General features: G+C 42.6%; 2 protein-coding genes across 2 annotated transcripts in view; both read right to left on the bottom strand.

The window, feature by feature from the left end:
- Positions 1-6,595: 6,595 nt before the first annotated feature.
- On the bottom strand, positions 6,596-13,905 carry LOC103358657 (dual specificity protein phosphatase 3-like). The gene is made up of 3 exons (XM_008283707.1): positions 13,659-13,905; positions 9,229-9,461; positions 6,596-8,166 (listed from the first exon to the last, which is right to left on the bottom strand). Exons 1-3 carry the CDS (start codon positions 13,832-13,834, stop codon positions 7,958-7,960), a joined length of 618 nt encoding a protein of 205 aa, XP_008281929.1. The 5' UTR covers positions 13,835-13,905; the 3' UTR covers positions 6,596-7,957.
- Positions 13,906-16,077: 2,172 nt separating this feature from the next.
- prl (prolactin) overlaps positions 16,078-18,805 on the bottom strand; it is a 3,474-nt gene continuing 746 nt past the window's right edge. The window contains exons 2-5 of the mRNA XM_008283706.1: positions 17,915-18,027; positions 17,559-17,666; positions 16,351-16,533; positions 16,078-16,269 (exon numbers count right to left, since the gene is read on the bottom strand). Of these exons, the coding sequence (XP_008281928.1) occupies positions 16,078-16,269; positions 16,351-16,533; positions 17,559-17,666; positions 17,915-18,027 (596 nt within the window). The remainder of the gene's footprint in view (positions 16,270-16,350; positions 16,534-17,558; positions 17,667-17,914; positions 18,028-18,805) is intronic.

Raw genomic sequence — 18,805 nt, 5'->3', positions numbered from 1 at the left:
ACCTGCATTCTTCCTAGCAGCCAGAAGGGGGCGACTGCTCTCGCTGCAGAGAGAATCCAGATTGCATAAAAGTCTGTAAGAACATGACCAGACTTTCTCACCTGGTTTATCACCTCAGTAAACACTTTCCAAAAAGGTTTATGCTATATCAAAGAATCCGGAGACTCGTGAGTGTAAAATGGGGCGACAGTGGCTCAGGTGGTAGAGCGGGTTGTCCTCCAGTCACAAGGTTCGATCCCCTGCCCCTCCACAGCTGAAGTGTCCTTGGGCAAGACACTGAACCTGAAGTTGCTCCCAATGGCAGGCAGCACCTTATGGCAGCTCTGTCGCCATTGGTGTAAGAATGTGTGAATGAGAAACACATTGTAAAGCGCTTTGGGTAAAATATAAGGGCAGACCATTTACCATTTAACATGAATACTGAGTACAAACTGTTTGAATAATGTAACCGTATCTCACTCATGGTGTCTGTTCAGATGCTAAGTCTGGCAGCTAACCATCTGTAACGTTCAAAGACATGATTGGATGATTGTCAACATCCTGGATCCCCAAGAAGTAAACCCATACGATCCAGGGGTGGATTTAGTTTTAACCCCATAAATGCAATATAAAAGTAGTCTGACTCTGTTGCTTTGTGATGTTCTGGGTTGTGAACCAGAAAACACGTCCAATTACAGTCATTTTTTTTGTAGCTTTAAATAGCTGAGATCAGCTCGGCTCTAAATATAAAATATGTCTCTGATAGCTGCAGCTAATTTAGATTTTACCAGCAGAGGATGCGATGAAAGAGCGAAGGGTCACAGTGTTTTATTAGTAGTTCACGAGGTCATCCGGTGAGGCATAACAGAGTCGCATCGTTTAGTCATTTGCTTAATGAGCAAATTTAATTTGAATATTACATAAAATGTTTCGAAGAACTGGTAACTTCATAAAGATCATTGAATAAAGTCTTTATTAATTGAAAACTTAATTTAAAATGTTGCATAAAACCTTCAGATAGTCAACTGACTTTTAAAATCTATTTTTTTAAAACTCATGAAGGCGACCAACCTCTGCAGCTGAGGTCACATGACTCTGTGCAGAGTTGTGCGCCTCCCAGCTCGTCTGCATCCAGGTCTTCTTGCAGATTTTACAATCCTCATTCAGAACCATTCAGGGGTCACAGTATGAGATTCTTCCTGTCGTAGCTCAACTCAGACTCAAATGAAAACGTCCACATTTCAAACACGTGTTTCATGTTCCTGCAGCTCGTCCATGTAGAGGCGACATATCAGAGTCTAAAGTGAGTTCATCAGAGGTTAACTGACCCGCAGGTGGCGCCATGTTCAGGCATTTCATCGATGTATTAAACCGCAAATGTGCAATTATTCTGAGGAAGCGTTTCATTTGTTGCACATTGTCTCTGCAGGCGGGTAGCATCTGCTTCTGTCCACACTCAGTTCAGCGAATACGATCAACTGGAAATGATGGAGTGAGATACGAGGACGGTCAGCAGCCTGCAAGACGGTGACATGATGATGAGGAGGAAGTGGACTCATGAAAAAACGGTGAGCGATGAACGCTGCAGCTTAGTGAGTGTGAGGAGGACGAGGTGTCCAGGTGCAGACTGGTGCCTTCAGCTCATGTAGATCTGCAGGAGCCTTAAAAATCCAGCTTACCAACATGCTAATGGTTCTACTGACTCAATTACTTGTTAATGTAAGAGACACTGTGTAGATTTGAAGTCACTTCTCAGCTTAGACGGACACATTTTGCCTCATTTTGTAGCTCTGTTTTGGAGAGTTGGTGTCAACATCACATGTTATCTGTAGAGTCTTGTTGTGACATTTGTAGACGTACTAGTGGCTCTGAGAGACTATGAGACTGTACCAGACACTGCAAACACAGTGGAGGAGAGTAACTAAGTATATTTACTCAACTACTGCACTTACTAATATAGACTAATATAAAAGATGGACTTAGCCTGAGTGAAGCCAATCCCTTTAACCTGCATTCTTCCTAACAGCCAGCAGGGGGCGACTGCTCTAGCTAGATTGCATAAAAGTCTATGAGAACATGACCCGACTTTCTCACCTGATTTATCACCTCAGTAGACGTTTTCCTAAAAGGTTTATAGTATAAGTCACTAGTTTCAAGTCTTCTTAAATATAATAGGATGTTCATTTAGTGAATTATGGTCCCATTTTGAGTAAAATAGATGGTAGAGAAGAGCATGTTTTTGTGATTGACAGGGTGCTACTGTATGGGCGTATGTTGTGTCCTCGGGTTCTCACTCAGCTCTATACCTTGCTCCTCATGTCTGTTTATGCAAAACTAAGATATCGATTCCCAAAACGACGTCAAAACAGCAGCTAAATTCATCTTTTATATACAGTCTAAGCTAATATCTAGCAGGTATGATACCATTAGTTTGGTATTTGATCATAAACCAAAGTATCGTTGAGTCATTTTGACGTGAGCGTGACATAGCAACACACTGACTGTAGGTACTCAAGTCTAATCAATACAGGCCACATTCACTTGTGCTGTACGTGCGTGAACATGATTCATTTTGCAACCCGTATATATTAATATAGACGAGTAAGACGTGCTTTAGACTGGCTCTTGTAAAGACACATGGCTGAAAACCTGGAGTCAGGTTGAATTATTATTCTCGTCGGCTGCGAACACTATTCGTCTGCAAGCTTGTGTTTAACGAGAACATGTTGTGCGACGCAGCGGCTGCTTTTATAGTTTCTGTAGAGAGGAACAACACCGAGTGGTTCCATCAATCGATTCTAAGACGACCTGCGTCTGTCAAGTTTTGTTAAATAACAAAATCTAACGTGACCCTAACGTGACTTTTCCATTCAGACACAATTTCCATCAAGCATGAGACGAATATCCCAGATACAGAACGTGCCAGTCGGTGTCGTCCTGTCCTCTGTTAGCAAAAGTCACCACTTCAGATTGATGTCAGCTGACATGAGTAATCCTACAGGCAACACTGGACAGTCGAACCCAGCACGTACAGCACAGCGTATCAACACTGATCTGATCAAATGCATTGAATTAGGCCATATTATTAAATTACATTTTCTAAGCAGTGAATCCAAATTTCCTCCGAAAAGAGTCTGCGTGTTCTTTGTTGATGTGGATTTAAATGGGATTACTGCAGGCCTGTACAGTCTAACTGGGTTATCTGTGCTCCTGCTGCATCTAGAATCAGACCGCTGAATTATTACCAACCGGCGCGGCTCGTGAAAAGCCAGCCGATGTCAGATTTGTTTGAGGGTTGTTGTGGAGGAGATGATGTAACAATGAGCAGCTTTGCTCTCCACCAATCGGGAGTCTCCCTCGCAGCCCAAACCCCTCTCCCACCCTCCCAAAAAAACACAGGACGGCGCAGTTGGGCGGCGAGCCGACGTGCTACAGACGTGGCATGGATCGTGTGTGTGTGCACGTGTGTGTGTGTGTGTGTGTGTGTGTGTGAGGTTGACAGACACACACACTCTCTTTCACACAGATACAGATTGACAGACCAGGACATCCATTACAGATTTTTCCCCTCAACTAAAGGAAAAGCGCTCGAAGCGAGACGCTATAAATAGAACACTGTATTTTGATGATGTTCACATTCACTGACGTCGCTTCTGATTTTGCAGATTTTTAGCAAAGCATGAGCTCACAAACATACTGCTGATGATCTGATGACAAAAATGTAATTATGATATGAAGAGATTGTGCAGAAAAATGAAGATATTTGCTATTTGGGATTCTGAATGTCCGCCCACTGAACAGGTTGACTTCAGCATCGACCAGTGATAGATGATGTGTTATTTGTAAATTGGAAGTGTTGGTAGCAAAATTGGCACTTGTGTAATGACCCAAAATAAGGTCCATCCATCCATCATCTATACACCGCTTAATCCTCACAGGGCCACACTTAGAGACAGACAACCAAGCACACTCACATTCACACCTACTGACAATTTAGAATCACCAATTAACCTCAGCATGTTTCTGGACCATGTGGGAGGAAGCCAGAGAACCCACACTGCACGGGGAGAACATGCAAGCTCCACACAGGAACATCCCGGGTGTCCTCACCTGGATGCAAACCAGCGACCTTCTGGCTGTGAGGCAACAGTGCTAACCACTGCCCCACCTTGCAGCCCCCAAAATAAGCAAATCAAGCTGAACAATTGAGTTTCCTTTTCTTTCTTTCCTCATATTGGTTCCAAAGTTGACCTTTCATGTTGGTGTTTCCATCTATAAAAGTAACTCACAGGGTTAATAAACAGCTGGAATATGTTCAGATGTACTTGATTAGTTGCCGTTACATTCCTTCAGAGGACGAATTGGCCCGAGTTCCTTCAAAATAAAAGATCCAATTCAGCCCTCCGTTTAAGGCCAAGCGGTGATCACAGCAAGTTAGCTTGGCTGCTAATATGTCAGCACTTCCACTGTCTGACACGATCATATGGAAGCCATTATGCTGACTGTTCGTTCACTGCTAGGATTTCAAACTGAATTAATTGTTTTTGACAGCAAACCGATGGCCAAGTGGTCTCCGATTCAAATCCTGGCTGGGGAACGTTTGTTTTGTGTAATTTTCCAACATTTTTACATCCTTCTCTCCGCTGTTGCTGCCAAATAAAAGTACAAAAAGCCCCAAAAACGAACCTTAAAACAAATTCTGCACCATGAATTTGTAATGACTGACCCACTAGCGGGCTGAGGTGGGTTTAAAGAGGGTAAGAAAAGAAGACGTGGATGCACCAGTTGTAAATAAATTCTCCCAAATACTAAGGATACCACACACACACACACACACACACACACACACACACACACACATCTGCCTCACACACATGGCTGCCCCACCCCCTCCCCTGGATTCATTCATGCAGAGCGGCGTTATGTAAGAGAGTTACCCTCCTCTGCTACAACAGACATGTCCCTGCATCAACTCAGGCAGAAAAAGAACAAGGAGGAAAGAAAACATCAGCGAGGGCGACAGCAGGCCTCGGCGTGGAGCTCAACCTGCAAAACCTGTGGAATGCACACACACATCTACACACACCTAAACACACACACACACACGTTTAATCCGAGAGGACAGGATGCTTGTAAAAGGCTTTTTGCAGGACGATGGAGGGGAAGCGTGTTGTAGAGATAAAACCAGAGGATGATGTTTATGTTGCTCTGACATTGAAGCATCTTCATGTGGAGACGTTAAGCTGCAGATTGTAAAATATATATATATTTCTTTGTACATCTGATATGAATTTAAAAAAGACAATCTTAAAATCCACTGCTGCTCTCTGCGGTGTGATGAATGGCTGCGATGCGTGTGATGGAAGTGATCTTATTATAAAGCTAATGCGCAGTAATGACACTCGCAGACATTATGAATGGTAAATAAGATTAATTTCATTTGTATGGTGATGGTGAACCTTGATGGAATTTGAACAATAGAACGGATGGATCCAAAGTGCAAAAGTGCCCTCTAGTGGCAACTCTGAGCGCTGACACGCTTTTGATGTTTGGTTCAAAAAGGCTGGATCTCTAGAAGGTTCTCTCAGGTTTTAGAAACCTCCTTCAGAGACACATATTATACAGCTGCCAGGGCTAGAAAACCTCATTTGTTAAAAGGGTGGAGAGCTGTTATTCACACGTATAAACAAGCTGCATCTCTCTAGAAATCTAAAGTTAGGATACAATAAGATGTCTTATACCACTGTGGCATAATTTGCATTGTTACGGGCATAGTGCAAACATTTAAGGAATACCAGTAGAAAAATAAAATATAAATATATATATAAGTACTAGTTTTGATTGTCCAATACGTGCCTCTGTATGGAAATAAGAATATCACACATATCAATGGTATGGCACAGATTTGTCCGCAAGTAGAAAAATGACTATTTTGCACATATTCTGTGTAGAAAAAAATGATATTGCACAGAGCTTTTAAATGTACAAATATTCATAATTCACAGCTATGAATGCGTTGATAAAAAAATAAGTGTTTTGCTATTGCTGGTGGTAAATGTGGGGCTGCAAGGTGGAGCAGTGGTTAGCACTGTCGCCTTGCAGCTAGAAAGTCACCAGTTCATATCCCGGTGAGGACACCTGGGATCTCCATGTTCTCCCCGTGCAGCGTGGGTTCTCTCCGGGTTCTCTGGCTTCCTCTCACACTCCAAAAACATGTTGAGGTTAATTGGTGATTCTAAATTGTCCGTAGGTGTGAATGTGAGTGTGCTTGGTTGTCTGTCTCTAAGTGTAGCCCTGTGATAGACTGGTTACCTGTCCAGGGTGTCCCCTGTCTTCACCCTGAGTCAGCTGGGATAGACTCCAGCCCCCCATGACCCTAGTGAGGATTAAGCGGTGTATAGATAATGGATGGATGGATGTGATGCTGATGGGAAGAAGAATGCAGTTAGAAATACTGACCCTGCTCATTGTGGTCCTGCTGCTCCCTCTACAGGCTGATTACTATTTCACTATTGGGTGTTTTTATCTTCAGCGTTTCAGGATGTGAGTTGCTGCTGTTGAGTTAAACGTAATCAGACAGATTTGTTAACCGTTAAAGAAAAAACGACCACTCGCGTATTTTTCATAATTTATTACTGAATATATGAAAAAAGAGCTACAACAATCACCAGTGTCATTAGATAAAGTGCACTTCATAAGAGCGGTGTCATAATCTGTGAGACTCGATGAAAGCCTACCGACATGACCGATCACATCACGTCCTACTCGGTTAGCGCACATGATGATGAATCACAAGCCAACAATAATGCACGTCGTGACCGATATGCACGGATACACAGCTGCTGGTACAAATGGCATAGAAACAACACTTTGGCTCATATTACAAAGCATGCTGCTGTACAATATATAAAACCGCACATACACTCTGACGAACACGCACAGATGTAAACACACACCGATGTGCAAAAAGGTGTCGACTGAGAAGTTACCCGACGATGTTTTGAAGCTCCCGGCAAACACGTCTCACATTCTGGCAGTGTGAAATTACAATCAGATGGAAGGAAAGAGTGCACATCGTCTCCCAAAGTTGACGTTAAAGCAGTATTTTAGTAGATTGATACCACCCACATATGCTAAATACACGTGTAAGATGTAAACAATACCTCGTTTCCTTTGCTGCTCCAATAACATCAAATTAGATTAGCTTTAGCAATAAAAATCGAGCCGCCTTGCACGGTTAAATCGTGTAGAATTCCTCTATAAAGCACAATAACCGCAAGTTTTGACTGAGGCAGGTTTCCTAGAGGTCAAAAAATTTGTGCCGCTTCCTAAAACACTACAAGATATATTAAAATATTTCAACATCAGGCTAAAAATCATCTGATTCGATACGAAAAATCACAGTGTCCGCTCGAAATCCCCCTTTTTGGGAGTAGCTGGGACCGAGACATTTGGCAGTGTTTGCAGGAGTGAGGCCAAGAAAGGGCCAGGATGAAAAAATGGAGGCCTGATGAGCAAAGGCGGAATCACATCACTATTTTTTTTCTCCCCGCAATGATTGTATTTGTGCATATTAACATTCCCTTTGTACCCGGTTAGTCTTGAGCAGCAGGAAAACACACCAAACTGTACACAACGTGAAAGACGTGATCTGAGAGAGATAAATCCAACATTCAGAATATATGTGAGAGCACGTAAACACACTTTAGTGAATACAGTGTACCTGATTTTACACGTAAGCACATGTCAGTTTAAGAAGTGTATTTGAGCACGATTAAAATACCGTATGGATGTGTTAATAGCGTGTATTATTTTTGTAATGTAGATACGCTCGGTGCCGTCAGCCTCCGTCTCCGTTTCCACTCTTCCAGAACATTCCCTCACAGATCTGCGGCTCGTTCAAGCTGTAGAACTGGTGAAAGGAAGTGATGTGCGCTCGAGCGTACTCGTGTTCTCTCTTTGAACTTCCTTCTGCGCCTCACTTGTTCCAGAACCTGCCCTCGGCCGCCAGCCGCTGGTTGAGCCGGCAGAGCTGCCGGAGGAAGCCGTCGTTGGGTCCGATCTCCCTCTTCTGCCGCACCATGGCCAGAGCCGTGTGGACGTCCATGCTTTGGCGGAGCATCAGGAAGGCGATGACTAAGGTAGGCGAGCGGCTGTAGCCTTCCCTGCAGTGGACGTAGATTTTACCTGCGGAGTAAAAACGTTCAAAAGTTCATCAAAACACCCGACCCAAGTGGTATCTGACATGTTAAATAGTTTAAAGCTGCATTAGTTAGTTGTTCGGCCACCTTGGAGGCAGTGGAAAAAGCTGTAAACACAACGGTTTTACGATGTTACCATGTCAAGTTGGTATTGGTAACAGATCAGTGCGTATTTACTTGGAAGTGGACATTCATGTGGGAACAGAAGTCACTGATTTTATGCTTCTGGTCACCAAATGGTTTGTGTACGACTGTTTCGAAGCCTAAAGTTTGGCAAAGATGGATAGATGGATGGATAGATGGATGGATAGATAGATAGATAGATAGATAGATAGATAGATAGATAGATAGAACTTCAGGGGAATTGTTGATGATTATTATTGATGATTATTGTTGGCATCTTTTGAAACTGGACGTAACAAGCAAGTGGAGGATCTCGCGGGAAGACCTACGCGGGGGTATGCCTTTGCGATTGTCAATCACACGGTAGACCCTAAAACAAACCTGCTTTATCGTCTATTTTACTCTAAATAGGGCGTAATTTACTACATAAGCATCATAATGAATTGATGGAGCCTTGTGGCTATTGATTGAGTCCATGAACTCTTTAGGGAAATCTTGACTGAGGTAACAAATCAAGTAAGATGTGGGATCATGTTGTCATAGACTTCTATACAGTCTGACCACTTTCTGCAACCAGAGGAGGCGCCCTCTGCTGGCTGTTAAAAAGAATGCAGGTATAAGTCACTTCTATAAATAATAAAAAGAAAAAAAAAAAGAAAATGTGATCTTCTGAGGTTTTCAAATTAGGACCCATTGGAACGAATAATCACCAGCCACCCCCTCCCAACTATTCGAGATATTTGGTATTAATTGTGCCGAATATCCGGAGAACAGAAAATGCTAATGGGACCAGTCCTATTTCAAATACCAAGCAATAACAGAAAACCAGTCAGATAAAGTTTCTTTCAAATAGTATTAGTGTGGATGTTTCTTCAACAGTTCTCCCTTGTCATCCTGCCTACATGTTTCATCTCAGCTCTCTGACCTTTGCCGTTTTTGTAAGCCAGCGCCTTCTCGATAAAGTCTGCCGCCTCCTCAAAGAAAACGCTGATGTCGAAGTGGTCGGTGTCGCTGGCCTGCACGCCGTGGTAGATGATGCCAGTGCCGGCGTAGAACTCGGTGTTGGTGTTGACGTGCATGAATGAGTTTCCCTCTGCGGCGTTCAGGATGTGGGTGATGCCCAGACGCTTCAGGCGCATCACGTTGGTCGCCACAAATCTGCATCAGAAAAAGACAAATCCGCACCGTGAAGCTTATTTCACACGTGAATTTAAACTAAAGACTAGTGTCTGTACTCTCTGGATCTGCTACAACAGGTCTGGTTGTGTTTGGTTTAGATGACAAACTCAAAAACCACATGTCAAGGCTCTGGAGGTGGTTTTGATGGAATACAACATGGTAATTATGACTAAAAGAAGCTATTTTTGCTCCTTCTTGTGCTTTCTGACCTGCTCCCTGCCTTAGATCTACCCAGATTATCTGCTTGTTGCTGAAATGTAAACCAGGTACCTTGAATTTTACTACCTCTGTGTGCATGGATCTGCATTTGGGTGCTCATCTCTGTGGTTTGTAACTTAAACTGGGGCAGCAGAGATGACAATAGAAGCTAAATAAGTCATCATCAGTGCTTCACGTGGAAGCATTGTGTTGTTCAAGAACTAAATATAAATATAGATGTGCTCCCTAATGGATGTTTCAGCAGGAAAATGCTCCTTGCAACACAACAAACACCGTTAAAAAAAAAATGGTTTGAGGAACCTTATCGAGCATGTGTGGGATGTTTTGGAAAAACAAGTCTAGATCCACAGAGCCTCCACCTTTCAGAGGTCTGTGGAGCCGCAAAGAGCTTTTTTGGTGGCACAAAAGGGGCCCATATGATATTAAGCAGGTGGTTTTAATGTTGAAGGTGGAGCTAAAGTGAAAAAGTAATTCTATAGCAACCAACAAGAGGCTTTGTTGAAGAAATGTACCCATAGTTGTCATACAAAGTTTGTTGTTGTGGGGTGTTTATTAGTGTTCTGGTATACGGTGGGCTGACCAACACAGAGTCTGTGAAGGTAACCCTGAACATTTTAAACAGGTGGTCAGACAGTTGGGAGGGGACAGAATGTAAATACAGAAAAGAACAGTGATTGGTTTGCATATATTTGCTAACAGAAGGCGATTGATTGTGTTGTCTACACAACGAAAGGTGAGAGTTAAGGGTCTGGCAAGCAGTTACAAATAACAAAGATGTTGAGTTAAGGGTCTGGCAGACAACAGAAAAGGTTAGGGGATTATCAATGACAATAGTAATGGAATAATAAGGGACACTAGGGGTGGGGCGTGTATGCCATAAAAGATTTCTTCATCAGCTTCAACATCTGTACCCGCTAATATCAGTCGTTGCCATTGACGCTGTTTCTGAAAATTTAAGAGTTGCGAACCTCTCGTCTTCCCGTCTCTTTTCTCCCCCTCCCCATTCTCCCTTATATAAATTCACTGCTGTGCCACGGAGACGTGCTGCGCTTCAACTGTGAACTTGTGGGACTGCTGCCTCACTCGCTGCCTTTTTAGATGTGGAGAACTAAAAATAGAACCGCCGCCGCCGACTGATGCTGATACCGACAGCAGCACAGAGGAACCGGGGCAGATACATCAAAACACAGCACCGGCTCCCAGAGAGCGACGCGTGGGTGGATGAGCCGTGCTGTGAATACGTTTGTCCGTGTCTATATTTGTGAGGACATTTTATCAGTGAGACACAGTGTCTCTGCTCCGTCCGTTATGGCTTGTTTTTTTTTATTTTGAAAGGCAGACAGAATAAAGGTTTTCTCTCCTGGAACACACAGTTATGACTCACTGAGCTCAGAAATAAACACGTCTGAGAGCTTAAAGGCCCAGTGTGTAGGATTTAGAGGAATATATTAGTAGAAAATAGAATATAGGAGTCATGAGTGTGTTTTATTCGTGACTAATCAAAGCACCTGTAATGTTTCTACCGGAAACAAAATGGACAAACCATCAAACACCAGCTTCTCGTTTTTACATCAAAGTGGAAGCAACGATTGGCTGTAACGTCACCACTAAGTTCTTCACACTGGTCATTTAAAACTTTTAGTATGTAAGATTCAGAACACGGCTGTAGAGCGGATTGTCCTCCAATCACAAGGTTCGATCCCTGCCCCTCCACAGTCGAAGTGTCTTTGGGCAAGACACTGAACCCGAAGTTGCTCCCAATGGCAGGCAGCACCTTACATGGCAGCTCTGTCACCATTGGTGCATGAATAAAACACAATGTAAAGCGCTTTGGATAAAAGCGCTTTACAAGTGCAGACCATCGACGAGAACACGTAATAATTTCTAGCAAGTCTAGAATAGTCTCTCCTAACCTCAACCCACTCATGTAGAACAGTATGATGGATTTAAAGTAGCCCACACATGCATGTGTATTTCCTCCCTTTAATTCAGATACTTTGACGCGGCTACATTTTATTTTTGGTTGGTTTTCTCTACAGTTCACGGATCTAATCATTCCTGACAATCGTGTTTATCTAATCTTAACCGGTTCCAGGTTCAGTTTAACCAATCCTGCTATATTCAGACAGAGCCAGGCTAGCTGTTTCCAGTCTTAATGCTAAGCTAACTAGCCCTTGGTATTACCTTAGTGTTTTGTTGTTGTTGATGATTTCATCTCTCAGGTAGAAAGTGAACGAGCACATTTCTTAATATCTTAGGTTATCTGTATGGAGTCCCATTCCAGGTCACTTCCATGAAGCAGGGTCACTCGCAACAGACGTAAAAACGTAAAAACTCAATTCAGCCAAATATCTGCTGTTGGGTTGCCATGGAATGCACAGACATCAGTAAAACTTGTTGCAAACAAGCTCCTTATTTGCATGAGGAGGCTTCATATTTGTAAAACTGTCAACAAAAAGTGAGTTTTATTATAACGCCGTCTTCGCAATGTGAACTCTACGGGTCATGTGGAAGGACATGGACAGGACCAGAGGGTGAAACACTAACATGCATGTGCAGCGGGACATACAACGCTGAAGTAAACTTCCACAGCTGTAAAGTGAAGCCAAAACTGCAGTTCCTCGAATGTCCACTTGAGGCTCCAAAACAAGTTTGACCTCCATGTTAAAAAGCTCGACTTGACAGCAGACAGAAATGTGTTTACAGCCTCGAACAATGAACGGTTTTGGTCTCTATAGCTAATGTCAATGTTCACGACGACTGTGCTGTACGATATTTTTAATATATGTCACCTATTGAAATTGTATTAACTCTTAACGTTGTGTATAATTAATTGAGTGACAGGTGGGTGACGAGATGTGGGTGACATCACAGACTTTATATATCGTCTATAAAGCAAACCTGTATGCAAGAAACTTTTTTTTGGCTCATGTGCCAGCAGGAGCAATTTCTGGCGTCCTGTATCCAGTCCATCCATCATCAGGCTACTTCCTATGAATAATACTTTAAGAAAAGCTTTGGTTGATGTAAATCTGTTCAAACTGATGTGTTTTCAGGATTGATGCTGCTCAAGGTTACCCACAACCAATATTGAAAATCCCAGAATCGTGCAAATATCTTTCAGCTTTCAGTGCCTCTATGTTTTCCTTTTGTTCGATCCGTCTAATCCGATGCCGGAGCTCCGATGACTCATTGATGCCACTGAGGGGATTAAATGTGGAGCACGTTTCTCTGGATGTTTGAGCGCAACAGGAGGCGAACGGGTTAAACTCAGGAGCTATTTTCGACTCCCTCCGTTGCTGCCATCCATCCTCCATCTCTGCTCCATTTCACCCTTTTAAGTAACATTCCTCCACCTCTTCAAAAATTAAACAAGCTGCTGTCTGCTGCTTCCCATCATCTCCTTCCATCCCCGGCATGCCTTCATGCTTCAACCAGACAATAAAACAAGCCCTGCTATTTCATTTGATTTGTTTAAAATGAGGAAAATCTGCTTTAAAACACCAAAATACCGCCCTGTATGAAAACGTGTCTAAATATAGCACTGGGACGAGTCCTCACTGTGAATCAGGGTGTTGACTTTCTATAAATATCTGGATCTTTCCAGACTGAGTGATGGAAGATGCTTCCAAACACACACAATGCATCTAAAAGCAGCTTTACATAATGAACCTCCTGCTGCAGGTTTTAATGATTTTAGATGTGATTTAATCAATTTATAGGAAGTGATCATTTACTTTACTGTGTTGTCTGCATGCATGATCACATTAACAGAAGGATGCATGGAAATTAGAGGAATAAATGGTCACAAGTGTGGATTTATGGATGCACAAATAATGTCTTTTTGCGCTGCGTGACCTGAATTCGGAGGCGACAGGTGGTCTGTGGGGTGCAAATAATAATGGCTTCACGATTAAAAGAGAAAAAAAACAAATGTGAATGACAAGAGAGACTCACGCGTTGCCCACGTAGATCCGCGGGTAAACCTCGTGGAAGTGTTTGGTGGGCCAGCTGTAGAAGCCGCTGTCGTCCGTCAGCAGGTCGTTGAGCTGCTGGAGCGACACCTCGAAGCTGGACATGTCGAGCCGGTCCGGGGCCGCCGGCTTCACCTGCTGGCTGTGTTTGTTCTTCATGTTCCGGAGAGACGAGCCTGAAGGTGGCGGACAGGTGTCGGTTTACCAGCCGTCAGAACCGAGGACGGGGCAGATCTGCTCCGTCAGAGTCTGAGCGCTGGAGAGCGAACAGGCGTCCAGGGCCGGAGCAGGGTTCTGGGAGGCCCAGCATCAGGGGTTCCCCACATGGTTCAGAGCCACCCCAGGGTCCAAAATAAAAATAGTGTAGTTACAGTGATTTAAGCCCCTTTTCAGACATTAGATCTGGATTATTGCTGCTTCATCGATCTGTTAAAGTGATTCTAGTCGTTCACACTCACGTGTAGGTTTTATACAGAGTTTAATAAATGTGTTAGACCATCATCCAGTGTGAGATTAATGCCATTAATTAATGATATTATTTACCAGAATAATTCCTTATGTTTCCGTCATGGTTAATACACCAGTATGTAGAAGATTTTTCACCAAAATGATGCTTTTAATGCTAAAAATCAAATTATTATTGTTATCCAGGAATTTACAAATTTACTCTTTTTTTAAAAAAATAAATAAATAAAACTGAAAAAAAATATTAAAACACATTATTATTTCTTGATTAAGATGTCAAATTATAGTTATTTGCTTGCATTTCTCAGCAGAAAAAAATAGTTGTAGTGGTTGAATGTTATGCTTGATTCATTTCTGGCTTCTCAGAGACGTCCAGTGACTCAGATTTGGGAATAAAAAGTTGAATTCAGTTTTAAATTCCTCATTCATGTTCAAAATGGTAAAACATGGAGAGCTAAGTGCGAGTTAAAGCACTTCATGATGCTGGATTAACAAATCAAGCTTAACAAATCCATGAGACCACCTGTCTGGTTTGTTAAGCATCGTATATATACACTGATGTATAACCTTTTTATTGTTTGCTGTCCCTGTTTTTGGTCAGTTAGGATTCCCCAAATTATTTCTGTTTGCTAAACACCAGAATAATGAGAGAGATAATTTGTTTTATTACATTCTTCAAAGTCAGAAGCTGACGTCCACTAAGACGCCTTCAAATTATTTGAGAAAGCCCAGATGATGATGATGTCATGGCTTTGAGAGCTTCTGATTGGTTAACTGACAACATGTAAGTTAACTGGAGGCTCACCTGTGGATGTATTTTAAATCACCTGCGTCTTTGTTGGAACGAATCATATTTTGGTGATGAATGTAAAATTAACTGAACTGGTGAATTGTGGAGAATCTGGCCGATCTAACCATGTTTAGCACGTTTATATCAACAGATTTTAAACATTTATTTCTTGTGTACAATGTTTAGAATCCATTACACACTAAATGCTGTTTGGCAATCTATTTAGTTTCGGTACCTCTGGGCAGATCCAGTCTTCATCGTTATGGGTGGAACAATGTCCCAGTTTGGTCAAGAAGTGATTGTGTTTAAAAGACACTGATGATAGGTTTCATTTGGAAACATGAGACAAACTCTGATGTTTTGTTGACCCATCCATCTACCTTGAGCTCCTCCTTTCTCGCTCAAACAACATCCGTTTGCTTTAGAAGAACAGAAGTCGGAGGGTGTTGCTACTGTTTTTTTAGGAGGACAGTCTGCTGCATTGATCTACAGAAAAGACTTTTACTGTGCGAGAGATTTTTATTGATATACAGACTTTAAAGAAACAGTTCAGTTACGAGGCCTACGATGCTTTTTTTTTTTTTGACAGCATAATTAAATCTAAAGTGCAAATGTCGTCAGTCAAGCATTAGTTGGGAAGAAGAAGTCCTGCCTGCGCCGGTGAGGCTCCTTCGGCGGCTCGGCTTTGAGGGGAAACAGCTTCAACAGAAGGAAAAGATAAAGAGGAGGTTTTATACCAAAGGTTGTGAGTCTTTAGGTGGTGATGCCAGACCAGCTGGGAACATCTGAGGACGTGTTTTTCCATCCAGAAATCGATTAGTGAGGCTGCAGCTCCTCTATGAGAAATTTTGAATTGCGAGTCAGTGAAGCTGTTGTCTGATGATGTCTAAATTTAGATGTTTCACCAGGAGGAACTTTTTACATTTTTTATCTTTGCTTTTTGGTATTCAGGTTGTGAAACGGGCTAAAAGTTCAAATAATTAATGTCTGTTTCACTCCTCTTTATCTTCACCCTCTGCAGCCTCATGATGGCCTCCGTTAGGATGGTAAAGGATGTCTAGTGCGTGATGTTACAGCAGCTGGTAGACGACACGAGCTTTCAGAACCGTCTCCTCCCTCTGCAGAGCCACGCCGGCCGCCTCGCGCTTCAGCACATCTCGGGTTGCATCCTGGCCGCCCGGCAGCGCAGGACTTTCAGGAAGCTGTCAATCTTGTGGGAGTCGCGGCGGAAGCAGGACAGCAGGAAATGGAAGTTGATCAGTTTGGAGATCTTGTCGTGGCCGAGATCGTTGCCTCCTCTGTAGGGGAGCAGGGACGTGGTCTGGGCAGCCGGACCCATCTGGGAGGACCAGAGTCAGGAGAGCAGGGTTAGTGAACAGAAGGTTAGAATGTTTTTAGATGACCGTTTAGCTCGGCACACCTTTCCAGACAGCACATTGAGACCGTCTCCCAGGGTTTTGGAGTGCTCCTGCAGCTCCTGGATCTTGTTGGAGATGCTGTTCTGGGCCGGGTGAGGCAGCGTGTTGGCGGAGGAGGACAGGACCACCAGGGGGTCCTGCCAGGCCTGGAGCAGGGAGCGGGCCAAAGACAGCAGGTCGGACTCCTGGAGGGGAGGTCCAGACAGTAACACAGTCAGCTGACGGGTGGTCGAAGGAAATTAGATTTAAATGAAGAAGATTTTACGAAGCCGATAGAGATTTTCTCACAATGAAATCAACGCTATCTCATTTTTCAGGTTGTATTCATCCATTTTCATGCTTTCACACTGAAATCAGATATATTTTTTGTGCAACACAGCTTCAAAGAACACTTTGATTTACATAAAGTCTCTTGATTAAATTGCACCTCAGCTGGCATAAACACAGGAATGTCCAATTTCGCACCATCAGCTTTGCTTTTTGAATCTTTGGCTGCAAATGACTCCAGATTTAGAGCCATATAACGGCCGTTTTAATCGCTTTTAGAGCTTTCACTTTAGTTTTTTGGATGAAGGCTGGTGAACATCTGAGATAAATCCAGTTCAGTTTCAGCTGATATCACAGTGCCTGCTGAATGGGAAAGCCAATCTGAGGTATGACAGTGAAGGAAGGACTGGACAGAAAGCAAAGAATAAGGTTAGAACGGACATAAAAGTACACGAGTCGTGGTTGATTTGTGTTTTTTGGCTCAGGAAGGTTCCCAACTGAGTGAAATGAGGCAGAATATCTCCTCAGCAGCTATGACAAGAGCTGCTCTGATTCATTAAACGCTAAGGAAAGGTGCTTCGGTGCCGGACCAGCTTTATGATCTGTCCTGTCGTTTTTACGGCATGATTCTGCAGCCTGGTGTGAGTTCAGTCAGATTCTCTTCCCACCTCTGTTGTCGTTTGTCCTCATGAATCCTCCTTCACATCTCTCCAGGAAAATAGTTTATCCTTCTATCCTTAAGGAGCCATTAACACTTGAGTTTCGGTTCTGGGGGAGGAGCAACAAACCCCCAATTGAAACCCAAATTCAGGTGTTAATGGCGCCTTAAGGATATAAGTATCTGGAACTCCCAACTAGTCAATCAGAGCTGATGAAGCCTCTTGGATGAGAGGTGGAATGTAAAAAAAAAAAGACGTAATATTCCAGCCCCAGACTAACTTACGGACACTTGGAGAGCTTGCTCCTTGTCGTTGGGCGTCTGAAGGGAGGCGGTGTGGCACATCCCAGGGCGTGGCATGATCACCCTGCCTATAGGAGGGAAATGAGAGTCCTGGGAGAAACACACGAGGATTATTAGAGTGACAAATGCATCTTCCACTGTGATGGAAAGCTCCCAAACTGCAGTCATGCATGAATACAAAACTGGAAGGTTTTAAATCATGTAAATCCTCTGGAGTTCTCAGGAGTTTAGCTGAATATTTCATCTGTAGAAGTTGCCCTCGTGCAGCATGTTGTGCCTGAAAAGTTCAGTCGGGAAGCAGAAGGAGGTTTAGCCTTCGTAGAGGAAGCGGCACTGACCAGCTCCTGGGTGAGCGTCGTGCTGAGGGAGTGCAGCCTGTCGGAGCGCTGAGATGCTCGGTCCAGCAGGTCGCTGACGGGGACGGCTCTGCACGCTGCCACCACGTACAGCACTGGAGAAGCCACACAGTGTTTGTTTAATATGGGTTTTTTTTTTTGCTTTTTACTCCTAACTTTCTCTGACTTATTCATTCGTGTATTCTCTGATTCTTTTGTTTAGTTGTTGCAGTTTTATGTAAAACACTCTGAGCTGCATCTCATCTGTAAAAGGTGTTATACAAATATGAATTCTTATTATTTTATTAGATATTCTGCCTTGACATTGAAATAACTCAGACAGGTTCCAGTCTGGCAGCACTGCAGCAGATATTTAAGTGTTTTCTGAAGGATTTCATGACTAAAGGATGAATTTGTTCTGATAACAAAAAGCAGAATCACTACACTTATGAGCAGTAAGTATAACAACCTGACTGATACTGGATTTAAAAAAAAAAAAAAAGTTAATACAGGTAGAAATATCTTTTGCCTTTAAAGACCCAAGCTCTTGTTTGATATGCTTTTTTTTTTTAATTATTATTTCTCTTTGCTATTTGATCAGATCAAATAGCAAAGAGAAGAAAAGTTTTTTTTAAAATGCAGACAATAAAAATATATTTTTAAAAAATCTAAAAATAACAAAAATAAAATAAACACCAATATACTAATGATAATAATAATAATAATAATAACATAAAAAAATTGGCTACTGTAGTAATATAACCCAAAATGTGAGTCTTAAGAGGTTAATCTGCAATATTTCATTTTCATGTGGGATATCACTTATTACCTCAGTGTAATTGCCAGCGCTACTTTTAAATGTTCTATTCTAGCCATATTGTAGCTCACTTATTC

This window comes from Stegastes partitus, unplaced genomic scaffold (assembly GCF_000690725.1).
Source record: "Stegastes partitus isolate 25-593 unplaced genomic scaffold, Stegastes_partitus-1.0.2 Scaffold324, whole genome shotgun sequence".
NCBI classification, from domain to species: Eukaryota; Metazoa; Chordata; class Actinopteri; family Pomacentridae; genus Stegastes; species Stegastes partitus.
Note: the sequence above shows the minus strand (reverse complement) of the source record. Positions and strands in the feature narration are given on the sequence as shown.